This window comes from Vipera ursinii (genome assembly GCF_947247035.1).
Source record: "Vipera ursinii genome assembly, chromosome: 9".
NCBI lineage: Eukaryota > Metazoa > Chordata > Lepidosauria > Squamata > Viperidae > Vipera > Vipera ursinii.
In genome coordinates, this window is record NC_139523.1 from 24772638 (window position 1) to 24798939 (window position 26302).

Genomic DNA, 26302 nt, shown 5'->3' on the forward strand with positions numbered 1-26302 from the left:
CCCTCTTCCATTTTTTTGATCCATATCTAACTCCAGGAGATGCCAGCTACTGACAGAAGATTCCCGCACACAGGCCCTTAGCAATAAACCAGCTTAACTGGACCTTCACCTGTGGGTCTTTCACACCTGACACTCCCCAATCCAGGCTGTCGGTCCGAAGAAGCTGCTCTTCCTTCAACAGGAAGACCACCCAGATATTCCCCAATCCGAAATGACTCGGTGGTGAGGCCTACCATCTTTAAATACCTCCCAGCCCAGGTTAGGTGCTCACTGCAGAGGATGAGACCCCGATGACTGGGGAGCCCAGTGGTAGAGCAAGGCAATCTTTTAACAGCCCCCTCCCCCCCCTGCTGAATTTCTCCAACCGCCTCTTCCATTAAGGCTACCGAGCGGAGATACCGAGCTGGGCCAGGTCCCCTCCCCAACCCCAATAAACCAAGCGCTTAAAAAAAATAATACAAAATAAGCACAGCTTTATCATAGAGGTTAATAAAAAAGGACTAATGCTTAAATTCTGTATATGCCCTTTACAAAGCAAAAAACCAGAAAGAGGGGAAAAGCAGCAAAGGAGTCCAACAAAGCAATCTAAAGTCAGAATTTGATCTTTTTTTTTTTGTAAAACATTTTGTGTGTGTTTTTTTTTAAATAACGTATTCATGGTTACCAGCCATAGTCATAACAAAAGTTATTCATAATAAAATGTATCTAAAATAACATTTCTATTTCAAACAGGAACCTTGTCTCTCTACTTTTTTTTTAAGAAATACAGTAGCTCTGTCTGGTTTGTTTTTCTCGTTTTTTGTTTCATTTTGTTTTTGTACACTACTCTTCGGTATACACTTTGGAAAAAGGCTTTTCAGACTTCGAACAGCTCTCGTCGGTGTGAAAGAGGAGAGGGGACGCGGCAAGAATTCGGTACCTAAGAACTGGCCGACGCTGGTGGATGGGGAAGGGGCTGCAGAGAGACGCTGCCACGCCCAGCTGGAGGGGGCAGAACCCACAGGACGCCCCCCCAGCCCCCCACCTCACTGGGCAAACTACCCTTGCCCCCCGTTTGTGAAGCCCCCAACACCCACCCACCCTCGCTCGCTCGTCCTCTCACCCTGCTTACACGGACCTGCCATCGGGAGGGAAGGCTGGTCTTTGCCAGCCCTGCCCCGTCTTTCCTGGCACCACCTCCCTGGGGAAGGAAGGGGGGGAAGGCCGGGGGGGGGCAGGTAGCAATGTCCTCTCCTCCCTCCTGCAGTAAAGCTATCCGAAACTAGGAAACTGTAAACAAGACAGCGCAGACCCGGCTGGAGATGTGCGAAGGAGGGTGTCTGGCCTGACGGCCCCCCACGACTCTCACCCAAATCTTGTAGCCCCCTGGGACGCATCCCCAAAGTCTTTCCTCCCCCCTCCCAGTCCCAATTAGCCACGATGATCCTGGATCATTTGCATGCCAGCATCTGATCAAGTTCTTCTTCCTGGCTTTGCAAATATCACCCCATCTGCTCCTCAACTTTGCTAAGTACCAGGAAATTGGGTGGAGGGAAAAAGACACACACACACACACACACACACACACACACACACACACACACACACACTGTCTTCAGGTCCTGCTATGGCCAGTTTGCCCTGGTCCTACCTATCGCCCCTTTCAACAAAGGAAGACACACAATTACCCAACCCAAACGACTGAGCTAGAGAAAAACTCTGGAGCAGTTTTGGGAGATGCTGCATAGATGTTCAGACCGTTTACCCCCTCCCCCTTCCTGCCCCCCTCCGCAACCTGGGGGGGGGGAGGTTAGGGAAAGGGAAGAGGGTACAGAGAGTCTGGAAGCCATGCCCGGAACTCAAATCAGCTCAACTGAGAATTCGGCTTCTGAAACCTAAAGGAGCGATCTCCGATCCACCCACCCAAACTGCTGCAACAAAATTAGGCTTAATACTGCCACATTTTAAAAAAAAGAACAACAACAAAAAAGCCTCACTGGGCAGGAACTGAAGGGGTTCGGGGGAAAAATCCCACGCTATTTCTGGGAGATGCCTAAGCTACTCTGCCCGGTTCCTCAAAGAGCTGGAGGCGGTTGCAAGAGCGTAAAAATGAAAACGAACCCCAATTGTGTGCTGGACGCCCCCCTGCTCCCTGGGCCGCTCCTGGGGCCCCCCTCCCACCCCATTCACCATCTCGGTGGAAGCAAGTAATAGAGGCACTTTTAAAATTTTACAAGTCACCTGCTGTACCCCCCCCCCTCCTCCTCCTCCTCCTCCCTGCTCTTCCGACTCCCCCTCCGAAGGCCCCAAACTAGCGGTGGGTGAAAACGTGAGCCGGCCTGTCTGGTTCCCCCCCCCCAATACAAGGGGAGGGGTCTTTCGGCGTGAACACTGTTTCTAGGCAGGTGTCCTCTTGGATTACCTCCCCTGTTCCTTCCTTGCGCTGCCTGCCGAAGGAGAGGGAGGAGGCAGGCACTGGAAAGGAGGGGAGGGGCTGGGAGGGAAAACAAATGGGAATTATACCGGGCCTAATTTAGGCCCCTGCATCTGCACGTTAAACCGGGGAGACCGCCACCTCCCCTGTACATCAAAATATTAAACCAATATCTGAAGTTATAAGAGTAATAAAAAAATAAGAGAAAAAAATATTAGAACGCAATAAGATGGTAAAGATTGTAGTGAGAGTTTTTTTCTCCTCTATTCCTCTGGCTGCTAAGGAATGCTGGAGAAGGGATGGGGGGTTTTTTGGGGGGGAGAAGAGGAAAACAAAAAATTATTCGGCTACCCCGGTAGTGACCTACCCCTGGGGGAGGGGTTTAAAACAAAACAACAACAACAACAAAAAACCCCGGAAAAGGAATGGGAGGAGAAAAAAATAAAACAGCCATCCTAAAGCTTCTCATAATATGCCCGCAGATCCAGCTTGTTCAGATGGTTGAGGTCTTGTCCGTGCCATCTGCAAGAGAGAGGACAGGGCTAAGGGGGCAGCACTGAGGGGGCTGTCGTGTTCACAGGTCACAGCTGTTTTCTAGACACGGGGTGGGGTGGGGGGCTTTGATGTCCTGGGGATCTGGGAGTCTTCTCAGGTTCGGTGTAAACAGGAAATCACACACAGAGAGAGGTTAGAGCAGGGCTGGCCAATCATGGCAACTTTCAAACCTGTCAACTTCAACTCCCAGAATTCTGGGAGTTGAAGTCCACAAGTCATAAAAGGGCCAAGTTTGAAGACCCGTGGTTTAAAGCATACTTTGCACAAAAATTGTTCTCCCTGTCAGGAAATTTCTTGGTCTGTCAAATAATGGCAGAAACTGACCGGTCACCTATCCTGAACTGGCCTTGCAGGATGCAGGAAGGTCCACTTCAGGAAAGGTCACATGATCTCTGAGCAGCAAAATAGCAGCTCTGAGTCCATTCAGATCATCCTTTTTCATCAGTCTTACAAGAAAAAATGGTTGCCTATGAAAGTCAAAGCAATGAGTGGCTCCTAAATGGAATTACCACTTCCTGCCCCAAGTGACAGAGATACTCAGGTAGTCCTCAGCTTACAATGGAGCCCAACTTTTCTGCTGCTGAGTAAGACAGTTGTTCAGTGAGTATTGCCCTGTTTTACGACCTTAACAACGGCCTCTGTTGTTAAGCGAGTCACTGCAGTTGTTAAATGAGTAACACAGTTGCTAAGTGAATCTAGCTTCCCCATTGACTTTGCTTGTCAGAAGCTTGCAAAAAGGGATCACGTGACACCTCCCCCCCCCCGGGGACACTGCAGCCATCATAAATGTGAACCAGTTGCCAAGCGTCTGGATTTTGATCATGTGACAAGGGGGAGGCTGCAACGGTCCTAAGTCCCTTTTTCCAGTGCTGTTGTAACATGGAACGGTCACTACATACAGTTATAAGTCAAGGACTCCCTGTATTGCAGTGCTCTTCAAACTTGGCAACTTGAAGACTTGTGGACTTCAACTCCCAGAATTCCTCAGCCAGCCCCTGGCTGAGGAATTCTGGGAGTTGAAGTCCACAAGTCTTCAAGTTGCCAAGTTTGAAGAACCCTGTGTATTGCTTAGACTTATATCCACTTTTCCTTCAGAAGGTCAAATTGGCGCATGTGGCACTTCTAAATTTTTGCCCACAATAACTCTACAAGTAGGCCGAGCTGAGAGAAAGCCCTGGACAAGACTGCCCTATCGGACTGCTGACCTGGGTGTCGCCCAATCCAGAATCCCACCACGCTCAGGGTAAGCCCATCTTGGGCCTTCCTTTTCATGATCTGGCAAGGCAGGGTTCCTTACCGCCCAGCGCGTGCTCGGTCATGCTCAGGCACAGTGACTCCAAGGTGGGGTTGATCTCCAGATCCGTTCCAGGGAGCTGGCAATCTGAGGTTGGATGAGAGATCAGAAGAACCATCAGGCACAGCCGTGGGTGGTTCTGGCGGTCCACAGAGAAGATGGCACCGCTTGTGGCTGGTGCTTAGGGGCCGTGGTGAAATACAGATGCCACAAATTTGCTCAAGTCGGGCAGAGGAAAGAGGATGGGGCCGATCCTTAAACATGAGGAGAAAGCCCTTCGCAGACCCTCACCCAAAGACCTAACCCCTCGCTTAAGGAAGGGCTGGTGCTCCAGAGCCAAAAATTCCGAGAGCAGCGTTCCCAAGAGATTCCCCTGCCGTAGGACGAAGACAGATGCCTCCTATGCAGGTGACAGGCGGAGGGGCGGCTCACTCACCCTGTGGGAACATGAGGATGGCCTGAGGGGAGGTGTGGACGGGCAGTGAGTGGGTCCGCTGGACTGAGCTGCGGTTCTGGCCGGGCATGCTGTTGCTGCCTCCGGGATTGGCAAACCAGAGGTTCTACGGGACAGGAAAGAAATTCGTTGGCACAGGATCTCAGAGGCCCTCTCCGGGGAGATTGGCAGTTCAGAAACATGAAGTAGGAATAAATTAAAAAACCTTTCGGAAATGCCCTGAGCGAATCTCCTCTGTTTCATCCAACCGCGACCCCTTGATCCCAACAGAGTAGTAAGAGTTGGAAGGGACCTTGGAGGTCTTCTAGCCCAACCCCCTGCTCAAGCTGGAGAGCCTAGGCCATTTTCTTAAAAACCGCCAGCGATGGAGCACCAGCTTCTGTTGCACTGATTGGTCTCACTGTTATGAAATTTCTCCTTAGTTCCATCCGTTGCTTCTTGTTCTGCCCTCAGTTGCTTTGGAGAATAGGTTGACACACACACACACACACACACACCGCTTCTTTGTGGCAGCCCCTGAGATGTTGGAACACTAGGAGAAATTTCCTGACAGTGAGAAACAAGTAACCAAGGGATCGGCTTCCCTGCAGAGGTTGTGGGTGCTACATCACTGGAAGATTTTGAAGAGAGACCGGACGGCCATTTGTCTGGAATGGCAGGGGGTCTCTTGAGCAGGGGCTGCACTTGGAGCAACAGAAACAGTTCACCCCAGAGACAGGTAACTTGGCTGGCTGACGGAGCCGCATCTGGCAGAAGAGGAGAGGCCGCTGACAGAGGCTTCTCCTGTGTGGTGGACCAAGGGCAGTGCAAGGAGAGAGCAGGGAGAGGGTTCATTGTGGGGCGGTGGCCAAAGATCCCCCCAACCCTCTTCCAGTCAAGGCACCTCTTGACCGGCAGCATTCTTCCCGAGGCATTCGGATGTTATTCTGCCAAATTAAGCCGGATCTTACCTGCCGACCTTGGCTCCCCAGATTTGGGCTGGTCAGACCGTGCCGCGGAGAGACTCCACCGATGCCCACGGGACTCAGGATCCCCATGCGGCTTGGGGGGATGGCACGGGGGGGCATCTGGAACTGCCTCTGTCCTCGGCGGGCCACTCCCACCCCCACAGATCCAGCTATGGGGAGAGAGTTGGAGCCAAAGGCCCATCTGCAAAAAGACAGGAAGTCAATCCTATCAGTGGCCAGACCATCGTTGGGGGGGGGTCCTGAAGTTGCTTTGCACCCAAAGCGGTGCCACTAGCTGCCCTCGGGAGCCCAAGCTATTAAACTGGCTCAGAAGAATGGCCCCTCCCTCAAGGGGTTTGGACCCTTGGAAGCTTTCCTCTCCACCCCATCCCAACCGCAAAGAGCAATGTGAGCTAACAGACTCCAGCTAGGTGGAGCTGCAGGGAAGCCCCCCCCCAAATCTCCTCACTCTGAGTAGGGATGGGTCAATTAAGCCCCGTCTGTTTCAAAAAGGATCCAAACCGAGCAGTTTACACTTGCATATTGCAACCTCACCATAGCACAGGGGCACTCGCAGGCTTCTTCTTATTATTATTAACTAAAGTGACAGTTTCCCTTAAGTATGAAAGCATTCGTTGCAACAAAAAAAAAACCTCCCCGTCATTTTGTAGCATAAAAGAAACCCTATTGTTGAACTGAATTCACTTTCGGAAGCAATCAGTCGCAAAGCTCTTCAGGATTTACGAGTTTAAGCTGGCGGCTTCGGAAATAGTTCTGACAACGATCTAGTTCCATCTTTCCCACAAAAGATCCCTGAAGTGTCATTTGCGTGGCAGGCTGACACCACAAACCGACAATGCCATCCCGATTTGCCCTTTGCTTGTCATAATATTAGCTAGTGCAACAGCTGCTCAGAAAGCTGTGAAAGACTCCGAGCTCCCTTTTGGAACTGAATTCTGCTCCTGCGCAGGTGTCGGTGATACTAGGATTGGTTGGCGGATCAAGAAGAAGGGGGCAAGCAAAGATGAACAGAAGCTGTGCTTGGCAGGGTAGCAGGGAGAGCACCTGCCCACAGTCACCAAGACTCGGACACAACGGAAGAGTTAAAACTATTAGGATAGCTATAAAAGGAGCCATAGGTCTACACCAGAGGTCCTCAACCTTGGCAACTTGAAGAGTTGTGGACTTCAACTCAGGGCTGGCTGAGGAATTCTGGGAGTGGAGGTCCACAGGTCTTCAAGTTGCCAAGGTTGAAGACCACTGCAATACAGGGAGTCCTCGATTTACAACTGTTGTAAGCTGAAGTCCACAAGTCGGAACCCCTGGTCTACACGGTGTCCATTTCTTAGTCTGACCAATCTTGCAGGGTTCTCCTTCCCAGTCCACACAAAAAAGCCTGACGCTCTCTAATCGGCCTAGAGAGCTCCTTGTGTCCACTTGGATGCCCTGCTCGTGTTTCACCCCAACGGTGCCCAGAGACCTACCCTTTCTGGGGGCGGTAGCCTTGCATGTCCAGCACAGCCTTCCTCGGGAAAGTACGGAGCAACTTCAGGACCTGCTGCTTCCAGGACAAGAGACGCTTTTTCTGGGTCTCGGTGAAGGCCTGACGGGAGGCGGGTGGAAAGGCAGCCATGTTGGGAAAGGAAAGAATCAACAGTCTCAGATGGCTGACCTCTTGGGGCAGTGCGGTGTGTGTGTGTCCCGTAATGCCCAGGCCTACCTCATGCATCAAGCACTTCTCTATCAGTTGGAGGTAACTGGTGATGTTCTCCTCATCCGGCCGGGAGACGAGCAATTGCGTACACACTACGAGAGAGGAGGAGGAGGAGGAGGAAATGGTTACAAAGGGGGATCTGGAGAGGTGGAGAAATCAGACCCGTTTGAGTGGCACTGTTTGTCTAGCTTATATATCACTACATTCAAACAACTCCTAAAAAGGTTTATATCAAAGCTGGAAAACCAGAGTCAAATTCAACATAAAGGCACAATAAGAAATATCTGAGGGGTCCTTGGTGCTTTCTGAGCTTAGTGGTTTTCTTGAAGATGTTTCATTACCGCGTTGTGCCTTTGCGGCCTCTGACCCGGCGCAGATCCCGGCTCGCTCCTTGGTTTTCCGTGGACCTGCGGGAGATGAAGCGCCGGAGAAGGGGCCTAGAGAGCATTTGGAGGTCCAGTCGGTCCGAGTCTGACCGAACACAGTTAAGATCCTTTTCTAGATCTTATCTTGTGGCAATGGAGGTGGCGAAGCGTGCTCACTTCGCCACCCTCATTGCGTCCGCAGACAACCGCCCGGCCGCCCTGTTCAGAGTGGTCCACTCCCTTTTAAATCAGGGGACGGGAGAGGACCGCTTGTGGGGACGGGCCGAGGAATTTAGTATCTGGTGGATAAAATCGCTCAGATTCGGGCTGGTCTGGACTCTGACTGGGCAGTATCTGACGAGGGGGAAGCGATGGGTTTGGCCGAAAACATTTGGGAAGAGTTTGACCCTGTGACTCCAGATGAAGTGGACAGGATCATGGGGAAATTAAGTGCCGCCACGTGTTTGTTGGACCCGTGTCCCTCCTGGCTGGTGTATGCGGCTCGGGAGGTTACACGAGGCTGGCTCCTACCAGTTATCAATGCTTCCTTGAGTGAGGGGTGCTTCCCTGCCGCCTTGAAAGAGGCGGAGGTGAGGCCCCTCCTCAAGAAACCTGCCTTGGATCCAGCTATTTTAAACAACTTTCGTCCTGTCTCCAACCTTCGCTTTCTTGCAAAGGTCGTTGAGAGCGTGGTGGCACGGCAGCTCCCTTTGGTCCTGGAGGAAACTGAGTATCTGGATCCGTACCAATCTGGTTTCAGGCCCGGGTATAGCATGGAGACGGCATTGGTCGCGCTGGTGGATGATCTCTGGCGGGCCCAGGATAGGGGTTACTCCTCTGTCCTGGTCCTATTAGATCTCTCAGCGGCTTTTGATACCATCGACCATGGTATCTTGCTGCGACGTCTTGGGGGGTTGGGAATAGGAGGCACCATTTTGCGGTGGTTCTCCTCCTACCTCTCAGGCCGTTCGCAGACGGTGTTGGCAGGGGGGCAGAGGTCAGCCCCTAGGCCCCTTAGTTGTGGGGTGCCCCAGGGGTCGGTACCCTCGCCCCCTCCTGTTCAACATCTATATGAAGCCACTGGGTGAGATCATCTGTGGTTTCGGGGTGAGGTATCATCAATATGCTGATGATACCCAGCTCTTTATCTCCACCCCGAATCAACCCAGTGATGCCCACGATGTGATGTCCCGTTGCCTGGAAGCGGTACGAATCTGGATGGGGAAGAACAGGCTCCGACTCAACCCGGCCAAGAGTGGCTTTACGTAACAGCATCTCGTTTAGTCCAAGAGGTTCCATCTTTGGTTATGGGAGGAGAGGTGTTACCTCCCGTTGTTAGGGCGCGCAATGTAGGCATCCTCCTGGATTCACGACTCAATTTTGAAGATCATATTGGAGTCGTGGCCAGGGGGGCATTTGCCCAGGTTCGCCTGGTGCGGCAGTTGCGCCCCTATCTGGACCGAGATGCCCTACGTACAGTCACTCACGCACTCGTTACCTCCCGTATAGATTATTGCAATGCTCTCTACATGGGGCTGCCCTTGAAGACCACCCGGAGGCTCCAGCTGGTGCAGAATGCGGCTGCGCGGGTAGTGATGGGAGCATCCCGATACTCCCATATTACACCCCTCCTGCGTGAGCTGCATTGGTTACCGGTTGTCCACCGGATGAGATTTAAGGTGTTGGTACTTACCTTTAAAGCCCTACATGGCTTAGGCCCGGGATACTTGCAGGACCGTTTGCTGCCGGGAACAACTTCCCATCGCTCAGTACGCTCACACAGAGAGGGTCTCCTCAGGGTGCCGTCGGCTAGACAATGTCGGCTGGCGACCCCCAGGGGGAGGGCCTTCTCTGTGGGAGCGCCAGCCCTATGGAACCAACTCCCCCTTGAACTTCGGACGGCCCCGGATCTCCGGTCCTTTCACCGCGGCCTCCTTTTCCATCAGGCTGATCTGGACTGATAGGGATTTTAATGTCTTAATTTTTAACTTAATTTTAATTTTTACTGGGGCTATTAATTTAATTTTTTCTTAACTTTTGTACTATTGTATCTTATTGTTGTTAGCCGCCCTGAGTCCTTCGGGAGATAGGGTGGCATATAAGTCCCAATAATAAATAAATAAATAAATAAATAACTAGGTAATATCATCAGTGAACTGACAACCAAGCTCAGAGTGCACTGATGATGTTACCTAGTTGGGTCATGAGACGTCTGGAAGAAAACAATCCAGCTGAGATAGCACCAAGGACCCCACAGTTCACATCTGAGCGAGAAATATTCTATCAATGAGAAACATCACCTCATCCATCCTCAAAACTCTGGGAACGTTGAGAGTAGCTTATGAGAACAGAGCTTTCTGTATGGGGGAAACAGACCCACAGTGCAGTCCATACATTCTAGCTTTCTTGAAGGTGTCTCCGGAAAAAGTCAGCCTAACCTGTCCTGGTGACTGGGGGAGACACACACCCCCCCCGCCCCAAAGAGCTCACCTTTACCCATCACGCGAGTGAACTGCCCTGCAATGTCCCCTTCGGCGATCGGTGCTGCTCCAGATTCTCCATCACACGGAGAGCCTGTTGGGGGCGGGAAGGGGTCGTCAGTGGCTTCCTTGTCCTCGCTGCTGTTGCTGCTTTTCTCCAGAGCCAGCTTGGGACCCCCTCTTGGCTCGGCGGCCAACGGCAGGGCCTCCTTGGATGCGGCCGCGGCCTGCAGAGCGTGGAAGGCCTTGATGGGGGTGGTGATGATCTGCTGCAGCTCCTGAAGGGCGTTCCATAAGTTCCCCCCTTCCAAAATGTCCTGGGGAGAAAAAAGGGGGAGCCAAGACAAAGGGGAAGGATCCCCTTAGAATTCTGCTGTGCTGGCTGAGGAATTCTGGGAGTCCACCTATCTTAACATTTCCGAGTTTCAGGAAAAATTGGACTAGACTAGTGGTTCTCAAGCCCTTTAAATACCGTTTGTGGCCACGGATCCCCAAGACTTAAGATTTAAATCCTAGTATTTCTTCAAGGCTGTGCAGACCCTCCGTGACATCACAGCCCCACAGGGGTCTGCGGACCACAGGCGGAGAACCACTGCTCTGAGTCTGAACCCTTCACACGATCCCACGGAATCCCAGGCCCGCTCAGCAGCTCCCTCACCTTCTCCAAGGACTTCAAGACGCTCTGTCTTTCCCGCAACTTTTGGATACTTAAGGCAATTTTGTGCCTCGCTCCTTTGGTCACATTCTGCTCGGGGAAGAAAAAGAGCCAAAAAGGGAATTTAGAGATGCATCTGCCCTCCAGCCTTTACAGAGCGGCCCCCTCGGCGGTGCATGGCGTCGCATTTCAGGGGCGTCCCTGTGACCAAAGTCACAGGAATGGGAAACAAGGCTGGCTCTGCCAGGTAACACCCAAATGCCCGCCTTTCGAAGGCAGCCCCCTTTTCCTCGCTCTCCTCTCTGCCCCGCAGTACCTGCGATTCCAGATGCTGCTCCGTGAGAGTCATCATCTCTTCATAAGTCATTTGGGAGAAAAGTGCCGCGTATTTGTGGAGACGGAGGCTCTTCAGCCACGAGGGAACATCTGTGGGTAAGGACCGAGGAGTCAAGACCCCCGTGCCCAGAGCCCCCTTTCCTGGAGAAGACCACCAGGAAGGGGGCTACATGCAGCCCTCCAGGAGACGTTTCACAAGTTTTGGGGCGAAGCGAGAAATATCACTGAGTTTCCTAGTGCTGCTTGGAGAGCAGGGCCTGCTGGAGGCCCACCCACCCTCCATGCTTGGGCTTCCCCACCTCGAGGCAACCTTCGGGACAGCCAGATAGAGGCTGACAAGGCCGGATCCTCTTTCAAAAGGTTTTTTCGGAGGCTTTCTAAGAAACTGACTTACAGAGCCCGCTGAGGCGGTACGGGTAGTCTTTGACTTACGAGCATAATTTGAGTCCAAAATTTATGTTGCTAAGCAAGAAAGTTGTTAAGTGAGTTTCGCCCCATGCCGTTAAGAGAATCACTGCAGCTGTTTAGCTAGTAACATGGTTGTTAAGCGAATCTGGCTTTCCCCACTCACTTTGCTTGTGGGAAGGTCACAAAAGGGGTTCACGTCATAAATAAGAGCATCTCAATTTTGATAACGTGACCGTGAGGATGTTGCAACGGTTGTGTGAAAAACGATCCTAAGTCACTTTTTTCAAAGCCGTTGTAACTTTGAATGGTCACTAAACGAACTGTTGTAAGTCAAGGACTACCCGCGTAGCTCTGTGGACAGGCCGGTGGGTTTTTCTCTCTGAGGTCTCCACCCAAAAAGACTTTGCAACTAAGATGCACCCTGAAGAAGCCTGAGAGAAGAGAACCTCGCCGGGGCTCTTGCCGACTCCGCAGGGCTGCAGTCAGGCAAGCGAGACGGAATCGGACCCTGGGCCGCCCCCGCCCTGGCCGGCTCGGGCCTGCGGGGCAGTGATTTGGTCCCCTTCCCCAGCACCAGCCATACCTTTCATGCCACTGCCGTCCTCCTGGAAGGAGTTCCGACCGCCGGGCTGCTCCTCCGTCTGCTCGCTGCCTGAGGAAGCCACGCTGCTCTGGGGCGAGAGGGGGGCGTGCTCCCCGCCGGAGATGAAGGCCGGCCTGGCCGCCATCTCGTCCATGTTCATCCACTCGCTGGGGACCTGCTGGCCCGTGGGGATGAGCGACATGGAGCGCTTCAACGGGCTGGGGTGGATTTGGCAAGGAAGAGCTGCGAGGAAGAGATGGGAGGAGGGCGCACCGGTCGCAAAATCACCACATTCCTCTTATGGAAAAGACCTTGTGGTTGGCCCAAGGTTAGCCAGCTGGCTTTCATCCCTAAGGCAGAACTAGAACTCCCAGCTTCCTGGTCTCTAACCTGGTACCTTCACCACCCGACCAAACTGGCTCTCATCTAGAGGAAGAGCTTCTCCAGCAAAGCTGGCCCTCCTCAGGCCAACAAATGGCCAAGGCATGCAGAAAGTCGAATAACAAATGCTCTATCTTGTACGGCTGGCACCCAAACTATGAGCTTCAGGGGCTGGAGGGTTTCCTAGCTCACAAGCCAGGATCTGGACGTATTTCGTGGAAAAGGCTCTTTTGATCCAGAAATATGAAGAGTTTTCCCAGCTCCTCACACATATCCCAGCCTGGATGGCGACACCCCAATTTACCACCCCCCAGCGACACCTCTCCGAACCTGTGCTGCCCGTGCTGCTCCCAATGCTATTGATGGCCGAGGACACCGAGCCAGCAGGGTGGAAGGACAGGTGCCCGTTTTCCCGCGGCGCTTTCTCCTGCCAGCCATGCCCCAGATCTCCGAGGCCCGTCTCCACCGGACCTTGCCAGTCGTCTGAACCTTGGCGCGAGTGGTAGGCCGTGTCTGGCCGTCCCCTGCCCTGGCTCGGGTAGCCGCTGGAAAGGCGCTCCTCCAGATGGTTGAGCCAAAGGGCCAGGGAGCTGCGGTCATCCAGGGTGGTGGCCGGATGGATGAGGGCGTAAGACAGCAGCTGCCGGCTCTCTTCGATGAAGAGGCTGCTCTCGATGGAGTAGGCCAGCACCTCCTGCAGGAGCTTCATGTACTCGGACTTGGCATCTGCATTGCCGGGCTGGAGGAGGGGCAGGTGGGAGAGGAGCAGGGAGACGACTTTGTCTTTGGGCTCTTGATGCCACTGGTTGACGAGGGCTGGTGGGGGGGAGGAGGAAGAGGAACACAAATCAGACGCTTAAGAGCCAGGAACCTCTTCCGGGGTCTCCAAGGGAAGGCCCTAAGCTTGAGGCGGGATCCTTCCTATCAAGGCCTACGTCAGGCTTGTGGAAAGATGGCCCAGTTAGGACTTGTGGCTCAGGAATTCTGGGAGTTGGAAGTCCTCAAGTCCTAAAAGGGCCATCGTCCCCCACCCCTGGCCTACGTGATGGAGCCAATGGCTGGCTTGCTGCCACAAGAGAGGTGCCATAACAGCCCTATCGGATGCCACCCTACCTCTTCTGGGGTCTTATTTTTACATGACTGTTATATTTAACAGTATGACGTATACACTGCAGACCCTTTCAGCCAAGGAATTTCAGCTGGCAGGATCCGGGACAGGGCTCTCCAAACGTGGCAGCTTTACAACTTGTGGACTTCAACTCCCAGAATTCCCCAGCCAGCCTTGCAAATCCCTGCCGTCATTAAGAGAACCATGCAGTCATTAAGCAAGTCTGGCTTCCTTCATTGGCTTTGCTTGTCTGAAGCTGGCTGGGAAGGTTGCAAATTTTGATTTATTTATTTATTCATTCATTCATTCATTCATTCATTCATTCATTCATTCAATTTATATACCGCCCTTCTCCCGTAGGACTCAGGGCGGTTCACAAGATTTTTTTAAAAACAATACAACAATTACAAAACTTAAAATCAATTAAAAAGATTATATAGACCTTGCAATAAAACCCGTTAAAATACAGTTAAAATCCCAATTAATATTCTCAGACCAGGCCAGAGAGCTCAAAGAGACAGGTCTTCAGGTCAGGGGCAGTCCTAAGCTCTACAGGCAGCTGGTTCCAAAGGGCCGGCCCACCCACAGAGAAGGCCCTCCCCCTGGGTATTGTCCGCCGGCAAACTTTTACCGGCGGTACCCTGAGGAGACCCTCCCTGTGGGAGCGCACAGGACGAAGGGAGCTTGATGCCGGCAGCAGGTGTTCCCTCAGATATCCCGGACCCAAGCCATTTAGGGCTTTATAGGTCATCACCAGCACCTTGAATCTCACGTGACCCCGGGACAGGGCAACCGTCATCAACACATGCCAGTTGCCAAGTGCCTGAATTCTGATCACGGATGCTGCAACGGTCGAAAAATGGTCATAAGTCACTTTTTCTGGTGAAGTTCACTTCAAACAGTCACTAAAGGAATGGTCATAAATCAAGACTTAGCGGTACCCAAATGGGCAAGCTATGCGGATGCAAAGAGGCAATGAGGAGAAAGGCTCAACCCTCCCCCCCAAAACCCCCGACTTACCTGCGCTGTTAGCTTCTGACTCCAGAACGTGGATCTCTGTGCAGTCGGCCAGCGAGTGCTCCAGGCAGAGCTGCAGGAAGCGGGCTTGGGTGTGAGAGATGCGCTTGAGGAGGGAGAGCAGGGCGACCGTCTGCTCACATTCGTTCCAGCCTTTGAACCAGCCAGCCAGCATGCCCACCTGATCCCGGAACATCATGATGGCCAGCACCTTGGCCTTAGCAGCAACGCCCCCGCAAAGGGGTCAAGAGAGGTACAGGGAAAGGGGCACCCCTCACATGTTTTCAAGGAGGGGGGCTTAGCACCTAGGCAGCACCACAGCACCAACTTTCACACTGACAGGGAAACAGGGTGGCACAGAAGTAGGTCAGAAGCTCCTGGTTCTCTGCAGGCCCTTTGGGATTCCTCTTCTTTGACAGATCCTTTCAGATCTCCCTGGACAAGAGAGAAAAATACATAGGAAATGTATTTGGAAATCCCTCCCCATTTCTCTATTATCTAGCACAGGGTGTCCAACCTTGGCCTCGTTAGGACTTGTGGACTTCAACTCCCAGAATTCTCCAGCCAGCTGGGAGTTGAAATCCACGAGTCTTGAGGTGGCCAAGGTTGATCTAGCACATTCCTAAACCGGGAACATGAAACACAGACGTAAAAAGAAAACAGTGTACTTCACAGTACACTAACGTATAAAGAACAGTTGCTGGACTTGGGTATGTCTAATTTGATGAGCTGATAGCAGTCTTCCGGTATTTGAGGGGCTGCCCCAAAGAAGAGGGGGTCCACCTATCCTCCAGAGCATCTCAAGGCAGGACAAGAAGCAACGGAGGGAAACTAATCAAGGAGAGAAACCATCTGGAACTAAGGAGGAACTTCCTGACAGAGGACAAGTGACCAGTGGAACAACTTGCCACCAGAGGTTGTGGATGCTCCATCACTGGAGGTTTTCAAGAAGAGACTGGACAGCCATTTGTCTGGAATGGTATAGAATGGTCTCCTGCTTGAGCAAGGGGTTAGACTAGATGACCTTCAAGGTCCCTTCCAACTCTGTTATTCTGTTAAGGGAGCACCTAAGCCCACCAACTTGTGTTTTCTTACTTCTTGTGTTAAGCTATCTTGAGAATTATTTCCTCTGAACAATGAACCTGACATTCTTCATAGCTAGTCAGAGAAAAAGCTAGCATGGAATTAGCGAGACGGTGTTTGGATGAGTGTCAAAAAGAATAGAGTGTGAGGACAATCATCTCCGACAAACTGCATTTTAAGATGCTCAATGGAGAGTGTTATGCAAATCATGCAGCCCCAAGAAGCAATATCGTGAAAGTTTTAAATGACTTCTCCAGGACCCCCAAAGGAGACAGAAGCTGGTTGAGATGGATGAATCTAATTAACTGCCAATCAAAGCCAGCCAGCCAGCGTGCAAACAAACAGAAAATCCCGGAAATTTTGCAGCGTGGGTTAAGATGCAGGAATTCAAGGCAGGACAAGAGCAATCCAGAAAAGTGTCTATGGAGATTCTCCGTCATCAAAGTCAGGGTTGTCCCAAAGATGCGTTTTCAAGAGGCAACTGGACTTTCTCTGTTTTTCCTTGAAGGCATTTCACTTCTCATCCAAGAAGCTTCTTCAGTTCTTCTCAGAAACTTCCTGGATGAGAGCGAAACATCTTCCAAGGAAAAACAAAGAAAGTCCAGCTGCCTCTTGAAAAAGCACCTTTGCGACAACCCAGAAGAGAGGAAATAATCAATTAAAAACAATACATTCATAAGCCTAGCCCAGCCACTGTTGCCTCCGGACAATGTTCTTGTTCGGACATCCCTTTTTCGGTAAAGGAAGAAGCAGGTTCCAAAACTTCTATTAAAGCAGTTCTACAAACAGAGAGCATCTGTATTTTTTAAAAAAAAATGAAAGGGAAAAAATAGACTGAGGAAACGACTGTCTGGGTCCTTTTATTCTCTGGGCACTACAATTAAAGATAAGATACGCAGATGATACCACTCTAATGGCAGAAAGTGAAGAGGAACTGAAGAGTCTCTTGTTGCGAGTGAAGAAGGAGAGTGCAAAAGTTGGCTTGAAACTAAACATTAAGAAAACCAAGATCGTGGCATCCGGCCCTCTCAATTCCTGGCAAATAGATGGGGAAGAAATGGAGGTAGTGACAGATTTTATTTTCCTGGGCTCCAAGATCACTGCAGATGGGGACTGTAGCCAAGAAATTAAAAGACGCTTGCTCCTGGGGAGGAAAGCCATGGCAAACCTAGACAGCACACTACAGGGAGTGCAGAATTATTAGGCAAGTTGTATTTTTGAGGATTAATTTTATTATTGAACAACAACCATGTTCTCAATGAACCCAAAAAACTCATTAATATCAAAGCTGAATATTTTTGGAAGTAGTTTTTAGTTTGTTTTTAGTTATAGCTATTTTAGGGGGATATCTGTGTGTGCAGGTGACTATTACTGTGCATAATTATTAGGCAACTTAACAAAAAACAAATATATACCCATTTCAATTATTTATTTTTACCAGTGAAACCAATATAACATCTCAACATTCACAAATATACATTTCTGACATTCAAAAACATAACAAAAACAAATCAGTGACCAATATAGCCACCTTTCTTTGCAAGGACACTCAAAAGCCTGCCATCCATGGATTCTGTCAGTGTTTTGATCTGTTCACCATCAACATTGCGTGCAGCAGCAACCACAGCCTCCCAGACACTGTTCAGAGAGGTGTACTGTTTTCCCTCCTTGTAAATCTCACATTTGATGATGGATCACAGGTTCTCAATGGGGTTCAGATCAGGTGAACAAGGAGGCCATGTCATTAGATTTCCTGCTTTTATACCCTTTCTTGCCAGCCACGCTGTGGAGTACTTGGACGCGTGTGATGGAGCATTGTCCTGCATGAAAATCATGTTTTTCTTGAAGGATGCAGACTTCTTCCTGTACCACTGCTTGAAGAAGGTGTCTTCCAGAAACTGGCAGTAGGACTGGGAGTTGAGCTTGACTCCATCCTCAACCCGAAAAGGCCCCACAAGCTCATCTTTGATGATACCAGCCCAAACCAGTACTCCACCTCCACCTTGCTGGCGTCTGAGTCGGACTGGAGCTCTCTGCCCTTTACCAATCCAGCCACGGGCCCATCCATCTGGCCCATCAAGACTCACTCTCATTTCATCAGTCCATAAAACCTTCGAAAAATCAGTCTTGAGATATTTCTTGGCCCAGTCTTGACGTTTCAGCTTGTGTGTCTTGTTCAGTGGTGGTCGTCTTTCAGCCTTTCTTACCTTGGCCATGTCTCTGAGTATTGCACACCTTGTGCTTTTGGGCACTCCAGTGATGTTGCAGCTCTGAAATATGGCCAAACTGGTGGCAAGTGGCATCTTGGCAGCTGCACGCTTGACTTTTCTCAGTTCATGGGCAGTTATTTTGCGCCTTGGTTTCTCCACACGCTTCTTGCGACCCTGTTGACTATTTTGAATGAAACGCTTGATTGTTCGATGATCACGCTTCAGAAGCTTTGCAATTTTAAGAGTGCTGCATCCCTCTGCAAGATATCTCACTATTTTTGACTTTTCTGAGCCTGTCAAGTCCTTCTTTTGACCCATTTTGCCAAAGGAAAGGAAGTTGCCTAATAATTATGCACACCTGATACAGGGTGTTGATGTCATTAGACCACACCCCTTCTCATTACAGAGATGCACATCACCTAATATGCTTAATTGGTAGTAGGCTTTCGAGCCTATACAGCTTGGAGTAAGACAACATGCATAAAGAGGATGATGTGGTCAAAATACTCATTTGCCTAATAATTCTGCACTCCCTGTAAAAAGCAGAGACATCACCCTGTCAACAAAAGTGCGTATAGTCAAGGCCATGGTCTTCCCAGCTGCAATGTATGGCAGTGAAAGTTGGACCATAAGAAAGGCTGAGCGCCAAAGAATCGAGGCCTTTGAACTATGGTGCTGGAGAAGACTCCTGCGAGTCCCTTGGACTGCAAGGGGATCAAACCGGTCGGTCCTAGAGGAGATCAATCCTGACTGCTCTTTAGAAGGCCAGATCCTGAAGCTGAAACTCAAATCCTTTGGCCACCTAATGAGAAGGAAGGACTCACTGGAGCAGAGCCTCATGCTGGGAAAGGTTGAGGGCAAGAGAAGAAGGGGACGAAAGAGAAGGAGGTGGCTGGATGGAGTCCCTGAAGCAGGAGGCGTGAGCCTAAAGGGACTCCAGAAGATGGTAGAGGACAGGAAGGCCTGGAGGAACGTTGTCCATAGGGTCGTGATTACTGATTAGTCGGACACGACTTCGCAGCTAACAACAACAACATAATTAAAGATCACTGAAGCAAGCATACTCCCCAAAGAAAACAACCAGGAGGGGTCGGAGGCAGCTGTCCCTAATTGTACCTTCAAAAGGGGGAGGCAGCAGCCAAATGCCATCCGCTGTCACACTGTCAGCTCACCGAAAAGAGACCCCTTGCCACACAGGGAGGGAGGGATCAGGAGCATGGAAGGGGGGACCAGCAGCAGCACCAAAAAGACAGCAAGCCAAGCTGTAGCCTAATGGAGAGCGCGACTCCAGGCCAGTTAAACTTGGGGGAAAGAGGATACAGGCAGTCCTGAACTTACGACAACAACTGAGCCCAAAATTTCTGTTGCTAAGCGAAACAGTTAAGTAAGCTTTGGCCTCATTTGATGATGTTTCTTGCCATAGTTAAGTGAATCACTGCAATTAGTAACACGGTTGTTAAGTGAATCCGGCTTCCCCAATAATTTTGCTTGTCAGAAGGTTGCAAAAGGGGATCACGTGACCCCGGGACACAGCGACCGTCATAAATAGGAACCCACGGCCAAGCGTCCGAATTTCGATCACGTGACCACGGGGATGCTGCAACGGATATAAGTGTGAAAATGGTCCTAAGCCACTTTTTCTAATGCTGTTATAACTTTCAGTGGTCCCCAAATGAATTAAGCCGAGAACAACCTGTGCTTCATTTTGAAATTTCTTGCACATAAAACTTTGATATCTGCTCTCAAGACTTTGCCCAAAGGAGAGAAATGTATTTCAGTTATACAAACAAACCAGGACTAGAAACCTAGAATTAGTCAGGTTACAGTGACTCAACTAAGCCAAAACATCCTTTACCAAATACTTGTGGCTATTTCCCCCATTGACTCCAGGGATGCAGAGCTAAGCCTATTTTGCTACCCCAAAACACCCTGCAGAACATTTAATTGGAGCAAAAGAACACAAAGCAGCTGAGTTGTGGTTACCCTTCGCCTTCCCTCCGGGCACAATAGGGCATGTTCTCACCCTGCCTATCAAAACCAAGGAAACATCACTGCCACAGCTCCAAAAATAGGACTTGTAAACCAGAAAACAACAGGATCCTCCAATTTCACTTCCAGCTTTCCAATTCAGAAAGTAGAATGAAGAGAAACGACACGGTTTGAACTTTAGGGGCTAATGCTATGGAGCACCCCCATTTCCAGACCGAAGGAGGCTGGAGAGCTTAATAAAAGGAAGTCTCAAGCAGGCCGCTATTGTGATTCCTGCAGACTGCATTGCTTTCGGATCAAGCAGGGAGGATACAAAGGTGGACAGCATGAAACTAGTTTTGTACGGAGCAAGATGTCATAATACGGTTAGTTGCCGGTGTGCAATGCACGACTCCCTATTTTGGCCGCCCTCTTTGAGGGAGGAGGATTCCTTGAAGCGTTGCACGCATATTTGTTGTGTTGTGGATGCAAAAAGGATATTTAGGTGGGCGAGGAAAAAAAACACTTTGATTGTAGAGCAGTCAGATTTTTCCCTAAAGTCTCCATTCCAGTGAAGCTTCTAAGGCAAAGCAAGGCTTAATCTTATCCTTCCTAGACAGGCTATTGACTTGCATGGCACAAAAGAGAGCTGAGAATAACTTTGACTAAGACTGTCCAAACTTGACAATTTTAAGACCTGTAGATTTCAACTCCCAGAACACCCCAGGAATTCTGGGGGTTGCAGTCCACAGGTCTTAAAGTTGTCAAGTTTGGACACCCCTGACTTTGACAGTGGAGACCTTGATAGATAGGTGGATGTCAAAGAAGAGAGGCAGCAGCAGCTGAATGGCCCCTGTTCCAATACAGGCCGTCCTGTATACGACAACTGAGCCCAAAATTTCCATTGCTAAATGAGATATTTGCTAAGTGAAGTTTGCCCCATTTTACGACCTTCCTGGCCATTGTTGTTAAGTGAATCACTGCAGTTGTTCAGTTGGTGACTCCACTGTTAAGTGAATCTGGCTTCCCCTTTGATTTGGCTTGTCAGAAGGTTGCAAAAAGGGGATCATGTGAAACCCCCCCACCCCCCCGCAGGACACTGCGACCGTGTCATAAATACAAACTAGTAGCCAAGCATTTGAATTTTGATTACGTGACCATGGGGATGCTGCAAAGGTTGTAAGTGTAAAAAATGGTCATAAGTGGCTTTTTCCAGAGCTGTTGTAACTTCAAATGGTCATCCTTAATGAAGAGAAGGACGAAGGGGGACATGATAGCTGTTTTCCAATATCTCAGGGGCTGCCATAAAGAAGAGGGAGTCAAGCTATTCTCCAAAGCACCTGAAGGCAGGACAAGAAGCAACGGATGGAAACTAATCAAGGAGAGAAGCAACCTGGAACTAAGGAGAAACTTCCTGACAGTTAGAACAATTAAACAGTGAAACAACCTGCCTCCAGAAGTGGTGAATGCTCCAACACTGCAGGTTTTTAAAGAAGAGACTGGTCTGAAATGGTATACGGTTTCCTGACCTCCAACATCCCTTCCAACTTCATTATTATTACTAAATGAACTGTTGTAAGTCGAGGACTGCCTGTATACCGCCATTAAAGCCAAGAAACTCTGCTTGCTACACGGCGATCCTTCCTTGGCCTCTCTTGCAAAAACAGAGTTTTAGCTGGCCCAACTTGTCTCTGCACAAACCACGTCCAAAGCACACATACACACACCCATTTTTCTCTATGGCAGCAGCGCCTGCCAGCCAAGAACTGTGCAAACGAGCTACGCAAGAGAAGAGCAACAACCTGTCAATCTTGGCTTTTTTGCTCTCACGGTCTGGGACACACAGAACACACAGTGGAATGATCCACACTGGGCAAGGAAAGGCAAACGTACGGATACAGAGTAGGTGAAACCTGGCTCAATAGCGGTAACAGCGGAAGGGATCTTGAAATCCTAGTGGATGGTCACTTAAATGTGAGCCAACCTTGTGCGGCAGCAGCCAAAAAAGCCAATGCAATCCTAGACTGCATCAACAGAGGCATACACTTCGTACCGCTTTATGAAGCCTTAGTAAGGCCACACTTGGAATATGGCATCCACTTTTGGTCACCATATTATTAAAAAAATGTAGAGATTCTGGAGTGCAGAAAAAAGCAACAAAGGTGATTGGGAGATGTAGGCTAAAACATATGAAGAACAGTTGCAGGAATTGGGTTTGTCTAGTCTAGTGAAGAGAAGGCCTAGAGGAGACACGATAGCCATCTTCTTCCAGCATTTGAGAAACAATGGATGGAAACTAATCAAGGAGAAAAGCAACCTAGAACTAAGGAGAAATTTCCTGACAGTTAGAACAATTAAACAGTGGAACTGCTTGCCACCAGAGGTTGTGAGTTACACTGGAGGTTTCAAGAAGAGACCGGACAGCCACCTGTCTGGAATGGTATAGGGTCTCCTGCTTGAGCAGGGGGGTTGGACTAGAAGATCTCCAAGGTCCCTTCCAACTGTTATTCTGTAAATTACTTCATTGCATTAACCAGGCCTTTCTCAGGACCAAGAAAAGCAAGCCATAAATCGCAATTTAGAGCCATTCACATCCAAAGATCTGAAAGCAGTCCAACATTTTCAAATCAAGGGGCAGGATGGACACCCGGCATCTGATTGAGCGCTCGTGGCACAATTTTGTCTTTCAATAGAAGGGCATCTGTCATTGGCAATAAAACAATATAGATATTAAGTAGGACAAGCCTTTCAGCTAAATATAGGCCTCTAGTGAGCCTCACGTAGTCTCAGCCATCACATGCAGTATGGAATTTTGTTCTTATTGACAAAGATCATTAGGACCTGTGCTAAATTTCTAATCTAGTGCAGCTTTCTAGTTCCAGTTTTAAAACCCACAAAAAAAGCGTAGAATCTCATAAGGCTATTATCTTGGCTTGGCAGGCCTAGTTACAAAGTACTTAATATAAGTTAAGAACACCAGAGGATTATTAAGTTCAATCTAAAACACGAATCTGCCCCAATATGCTAAATCACGCACAGCCACAATTAAGGTTTAGCTGAGAAAAGGTTACAGGTAGTTCTCCATTTACAACAGTTCATTTAGCGACCAAAGTTACAACTACATGGAAAAAGTGACATGACATTTTTCACACTTACAATCTTTGCAGCATCCCTATGATCACGTGACCAAAATTCAGCCATTTGCTTAAATACTTGTGACTTTTGCTGTGTCCCAAGCTCTTTTGCCACCTTCTGACAAGCAAAGACAATGTAGAAAGACAATTCACTTAATAGCCGGGTTACTAACTTATCAACAGCAGTGATTCACTTAACCACTGTGGCAAGGTCATAAAATGGGACAAAACTCAACAAATGTCTCACTTAGCAACAGAAATTTTGGGCTCAATTGTGGTTGAAGTTGAGGACTCCCTCCATATAGGCTGGACCATTAACCTATGAACTTAACTGCAAGCAGAATAGCAGCTTTTTCACCTTAAAGGGTTATTCATAAAACGAGTTTAAAAAAAGAGCCCAAACTGAAGTGTACCTCCAATTTCACAATGTGGGGTTTTCCCAGTTATCAAAATTTTGCAAAGAACTAACCCAGCTGGATCCTCTTTTCACCATCCATTTCAGGACTCAGGATCAAGAAAGATCTCTGTACCAATCCCAAAACAGATTAACAAACTTTTTACATCTTGGAGTTACCACCAGTTTATCGCCTTCGGAGGCAGCATTTCCAGAAGTTGGAGCTTTCTGTTCTGGATCCAAAGACAACCGTCAAACGTGGGCTAGTCATTTTTTTTTAAAAAAAAATCCTCCATCAACAAGGAAGAAAGATCAGAGCATCATTAGTAATTTCATGAAAGAAAACCTGTATCAGACAGCAAGCAACAAGTAGGTGGCGAAAATGAAGAATGCGGTAAGTCTATTAAGCTAGAACGGTTTTACCTCTACAAAGCACCCAGAGCTAAATATGAAGTATTCATTTTGCATTTGGTCTCCACTATCCCGAAGAGAACTTGAGCCTGTTCTGTTGAGCACCTGGCAGCAGAGTGCACGGGCCATACTGAGACAAGGCATCACTACCACGTAGAGTCAGAAGCTGGCAAAACAGAGGAATGCTTTCCTGAGACGGAGAAGATAAAAACAGAGAAGTAGAACGGGAGGGACCTTGGAGGTCTTCTAGCCCAGCGCCTTGCCCGAGACAGGAGGCTTTATACCATCCTGGACAGATGGTTGTTCAGTCTTTTCTTGAAAGCTTCCAGTGATGGAGCACCCAGAACTCCAGGAAGCAAGCTGTTCCACTGATTTAACTGTTCCGTCAGGAAATTTCTCCTAGGTTGGATTTCTCCTTCATAAGTTTCCATCTGTGACTTCTTTTCCTGCCTTCAGGTGCTTTGGAGAATAGGTTGACCCCACTCAAATGTTGGAAGACAACTATCATGTCACCCCTAATCCTCAGTCCAGGGGTGCTCTTGAAGTTGGACCTGTGAACCCTACTAATGTGAGCTTGGACAAAAGAGGAAAGCATCACAAGGCAATAATGTGAGGCAACAATCAACATAAGGATGGAAACAATGAGGCAGCCCGTGTGAGGTGAATAAAGGCAAACATTTCCTGTAAAAGATGCCTAAAGGAAACATCCAAGTGACTTTATAAGTTGTTTATGACACCATGATGAAAAGCGATCCTAGTTCCCCCGTTACCTGAAAGGTCACAGTCAGCCCCCCCCCAAGCTCTTTCCCTGCTCTCATACATTTGAATTTTAAACTTTCAGAAATTGCCAATGCCCCCAGATATATTTGCAGCCTTAGAGGTTTCCCATCTGTGGTCTGTTCTGCCATGGAGTTTCCCAGCTGGGACCAAAAGCAAGATGGTAGGGTGGAAATAATCCCCAAATCACCTGCAGATGCCATTTAGACCTGGGAGAAAGCAAAAAAAACCCCAACCCTTCCTTCCAGAGAAAAACTTTTTAAAGGGGGCAAAAGCGGCGGACCAAGAAAAGTGGCCACCTCTTCCTTCTTCTTCTTTTTTTTAATCCCATTTATATCCCGCCCTTCTCCGAAGACTCAGGGCGGCTTACAATCTAAAGCACAAATCAATGTGCTTACCCGCTTTACTATTAACATGCTTTCACTTTTAATGCCTTATGTTTTCACGCTTTTAATTCTGCAATTGTTTTTATTCTACATTTATGGCATCGCAGGCCACCCAGAGTTGCTTGCTAGTGAGAGGGGCGGCACATAAATTTAATAAATTATTATTTTTTGAGGCGGGGTGTCCGGGCAGCCCAAAGGCAGACCCCGAGGAGCCCCTTCAGCCAAGGACGGGGGGGGGCTCCAGTGCCCGAGGAGGAGGGCCTGATTCACGGGTGGGGGGCACCCACTTCTGGGGGAGCTCTGCCCTCCCGCTCCAGCTGCTCGTCAACCCCCCCAGAAGGAAAGTCTTTATAACAGCCAGGAAGCGACCCCCCCACAACCGTCCGATGAAGGGGGGGCTTCGGCGTCCGGGGAGGGTCTCGGGTCCAGCCGTGCCGCTCCTTTCGGGCTGCGATGGGAGGGACCCCCCCAAGCGTGGCTGGGGATGATGGGGCCCGGGGTCGCCGAGACCCCCTCCCTCGGGGGCGGAGCCGCCGGCGCTCTCCCAGGACCCCCGCGGGAGGGGGTGGGGGTGGGGCCCGGCCGGGTCGCCTCAAGTACTCCGCCTCCCCCCGCAGTCAGACTCACCGTGGCCGCGGCCCGCTCCGGCCCCTCCGGGGAGAGCGAGTTCCACACCCGCGCGCGCGCGCCCGCCCGGAGACCCACGTCCAGACATACATCCACGCGCGCGCCCGCTCACAGGCTCGCTCGCACGCTCTGGCACGCGCAGGGCAGCTCCAGCCACCACACGCTCCGGGGGAGGGGGCGCGACGTCACAACGCACGGCGACGCGGGGACGCACCCTGGCGAGACGGCGGCACGCATGCCCGGGAACGCGCGGCCCGGGCCGACCAACCAATCCAACTACTCGCCCCGGTCGCCTAGTTACGTCACTCACCTTGCGCGCCCATTGGTCGGCGCTGCGCCAGCGTTTCCTTTAATCCCCCCTCCGCCGCCGCCGCCGCCGCCAATCCCTCGGACGCTCCTTCGCCAATCGGAGACGTCGGGGGGGCGGAGCTCGCGGTGGGAGGGGTTTGTGCGGAAGGGGCTCCTGGCCGCCAATGAGCTGGCGGGAAACCGAGGCGTGAGACGGAGAGGGAGCGGGGGCGTGGCCTGAGTCTCTCAGGAACGGCCACGCCCCCCGCTTCCCGCCCAAATCGCGGTTCTCCCACAGCAGCGGCTGCTCGAGG

At 50.2% G+C, this 26302-nt stretch overlaps 1 protein-coding gene across 1 annotated transcript; it reads right to left on the bottom strand.

The window, feature by feature from the left end:
• Positions 1-779: 779 nt before the first annotated feature.
• On the bottom strand, positions 780-25946 carry SAMD4B (sterile alpha motif domain containing 4B). The gene is made up of 13 exons (XM_083369655.1): positions 25701-25946; positions 14714-15145; positions 12916-13401; positions 12205-12447; positions 11194-11303; positions 10881-10967; positions 10233-10539; positions 7384-7469; positions 7148-7266; positions 5667-5865; positions 4699-4822; positions 4266-4349; positions 780-2935 (listed from the first exon to the last, which is right to left on the bottom strand). Exons 2-13 carry the CDS (start codon positions 14907-14909, stop codon positions 2907-2909), a joined length of 2070 nt encoding a protein of 689 aa, XP_083225781.1. The 5' UTR covers positions 14910-15145; positions 25701-25946; the 3' UTR covers positions 780-2906.
• Positions 25947-26302: the final 356 nt, after the last annotated feature.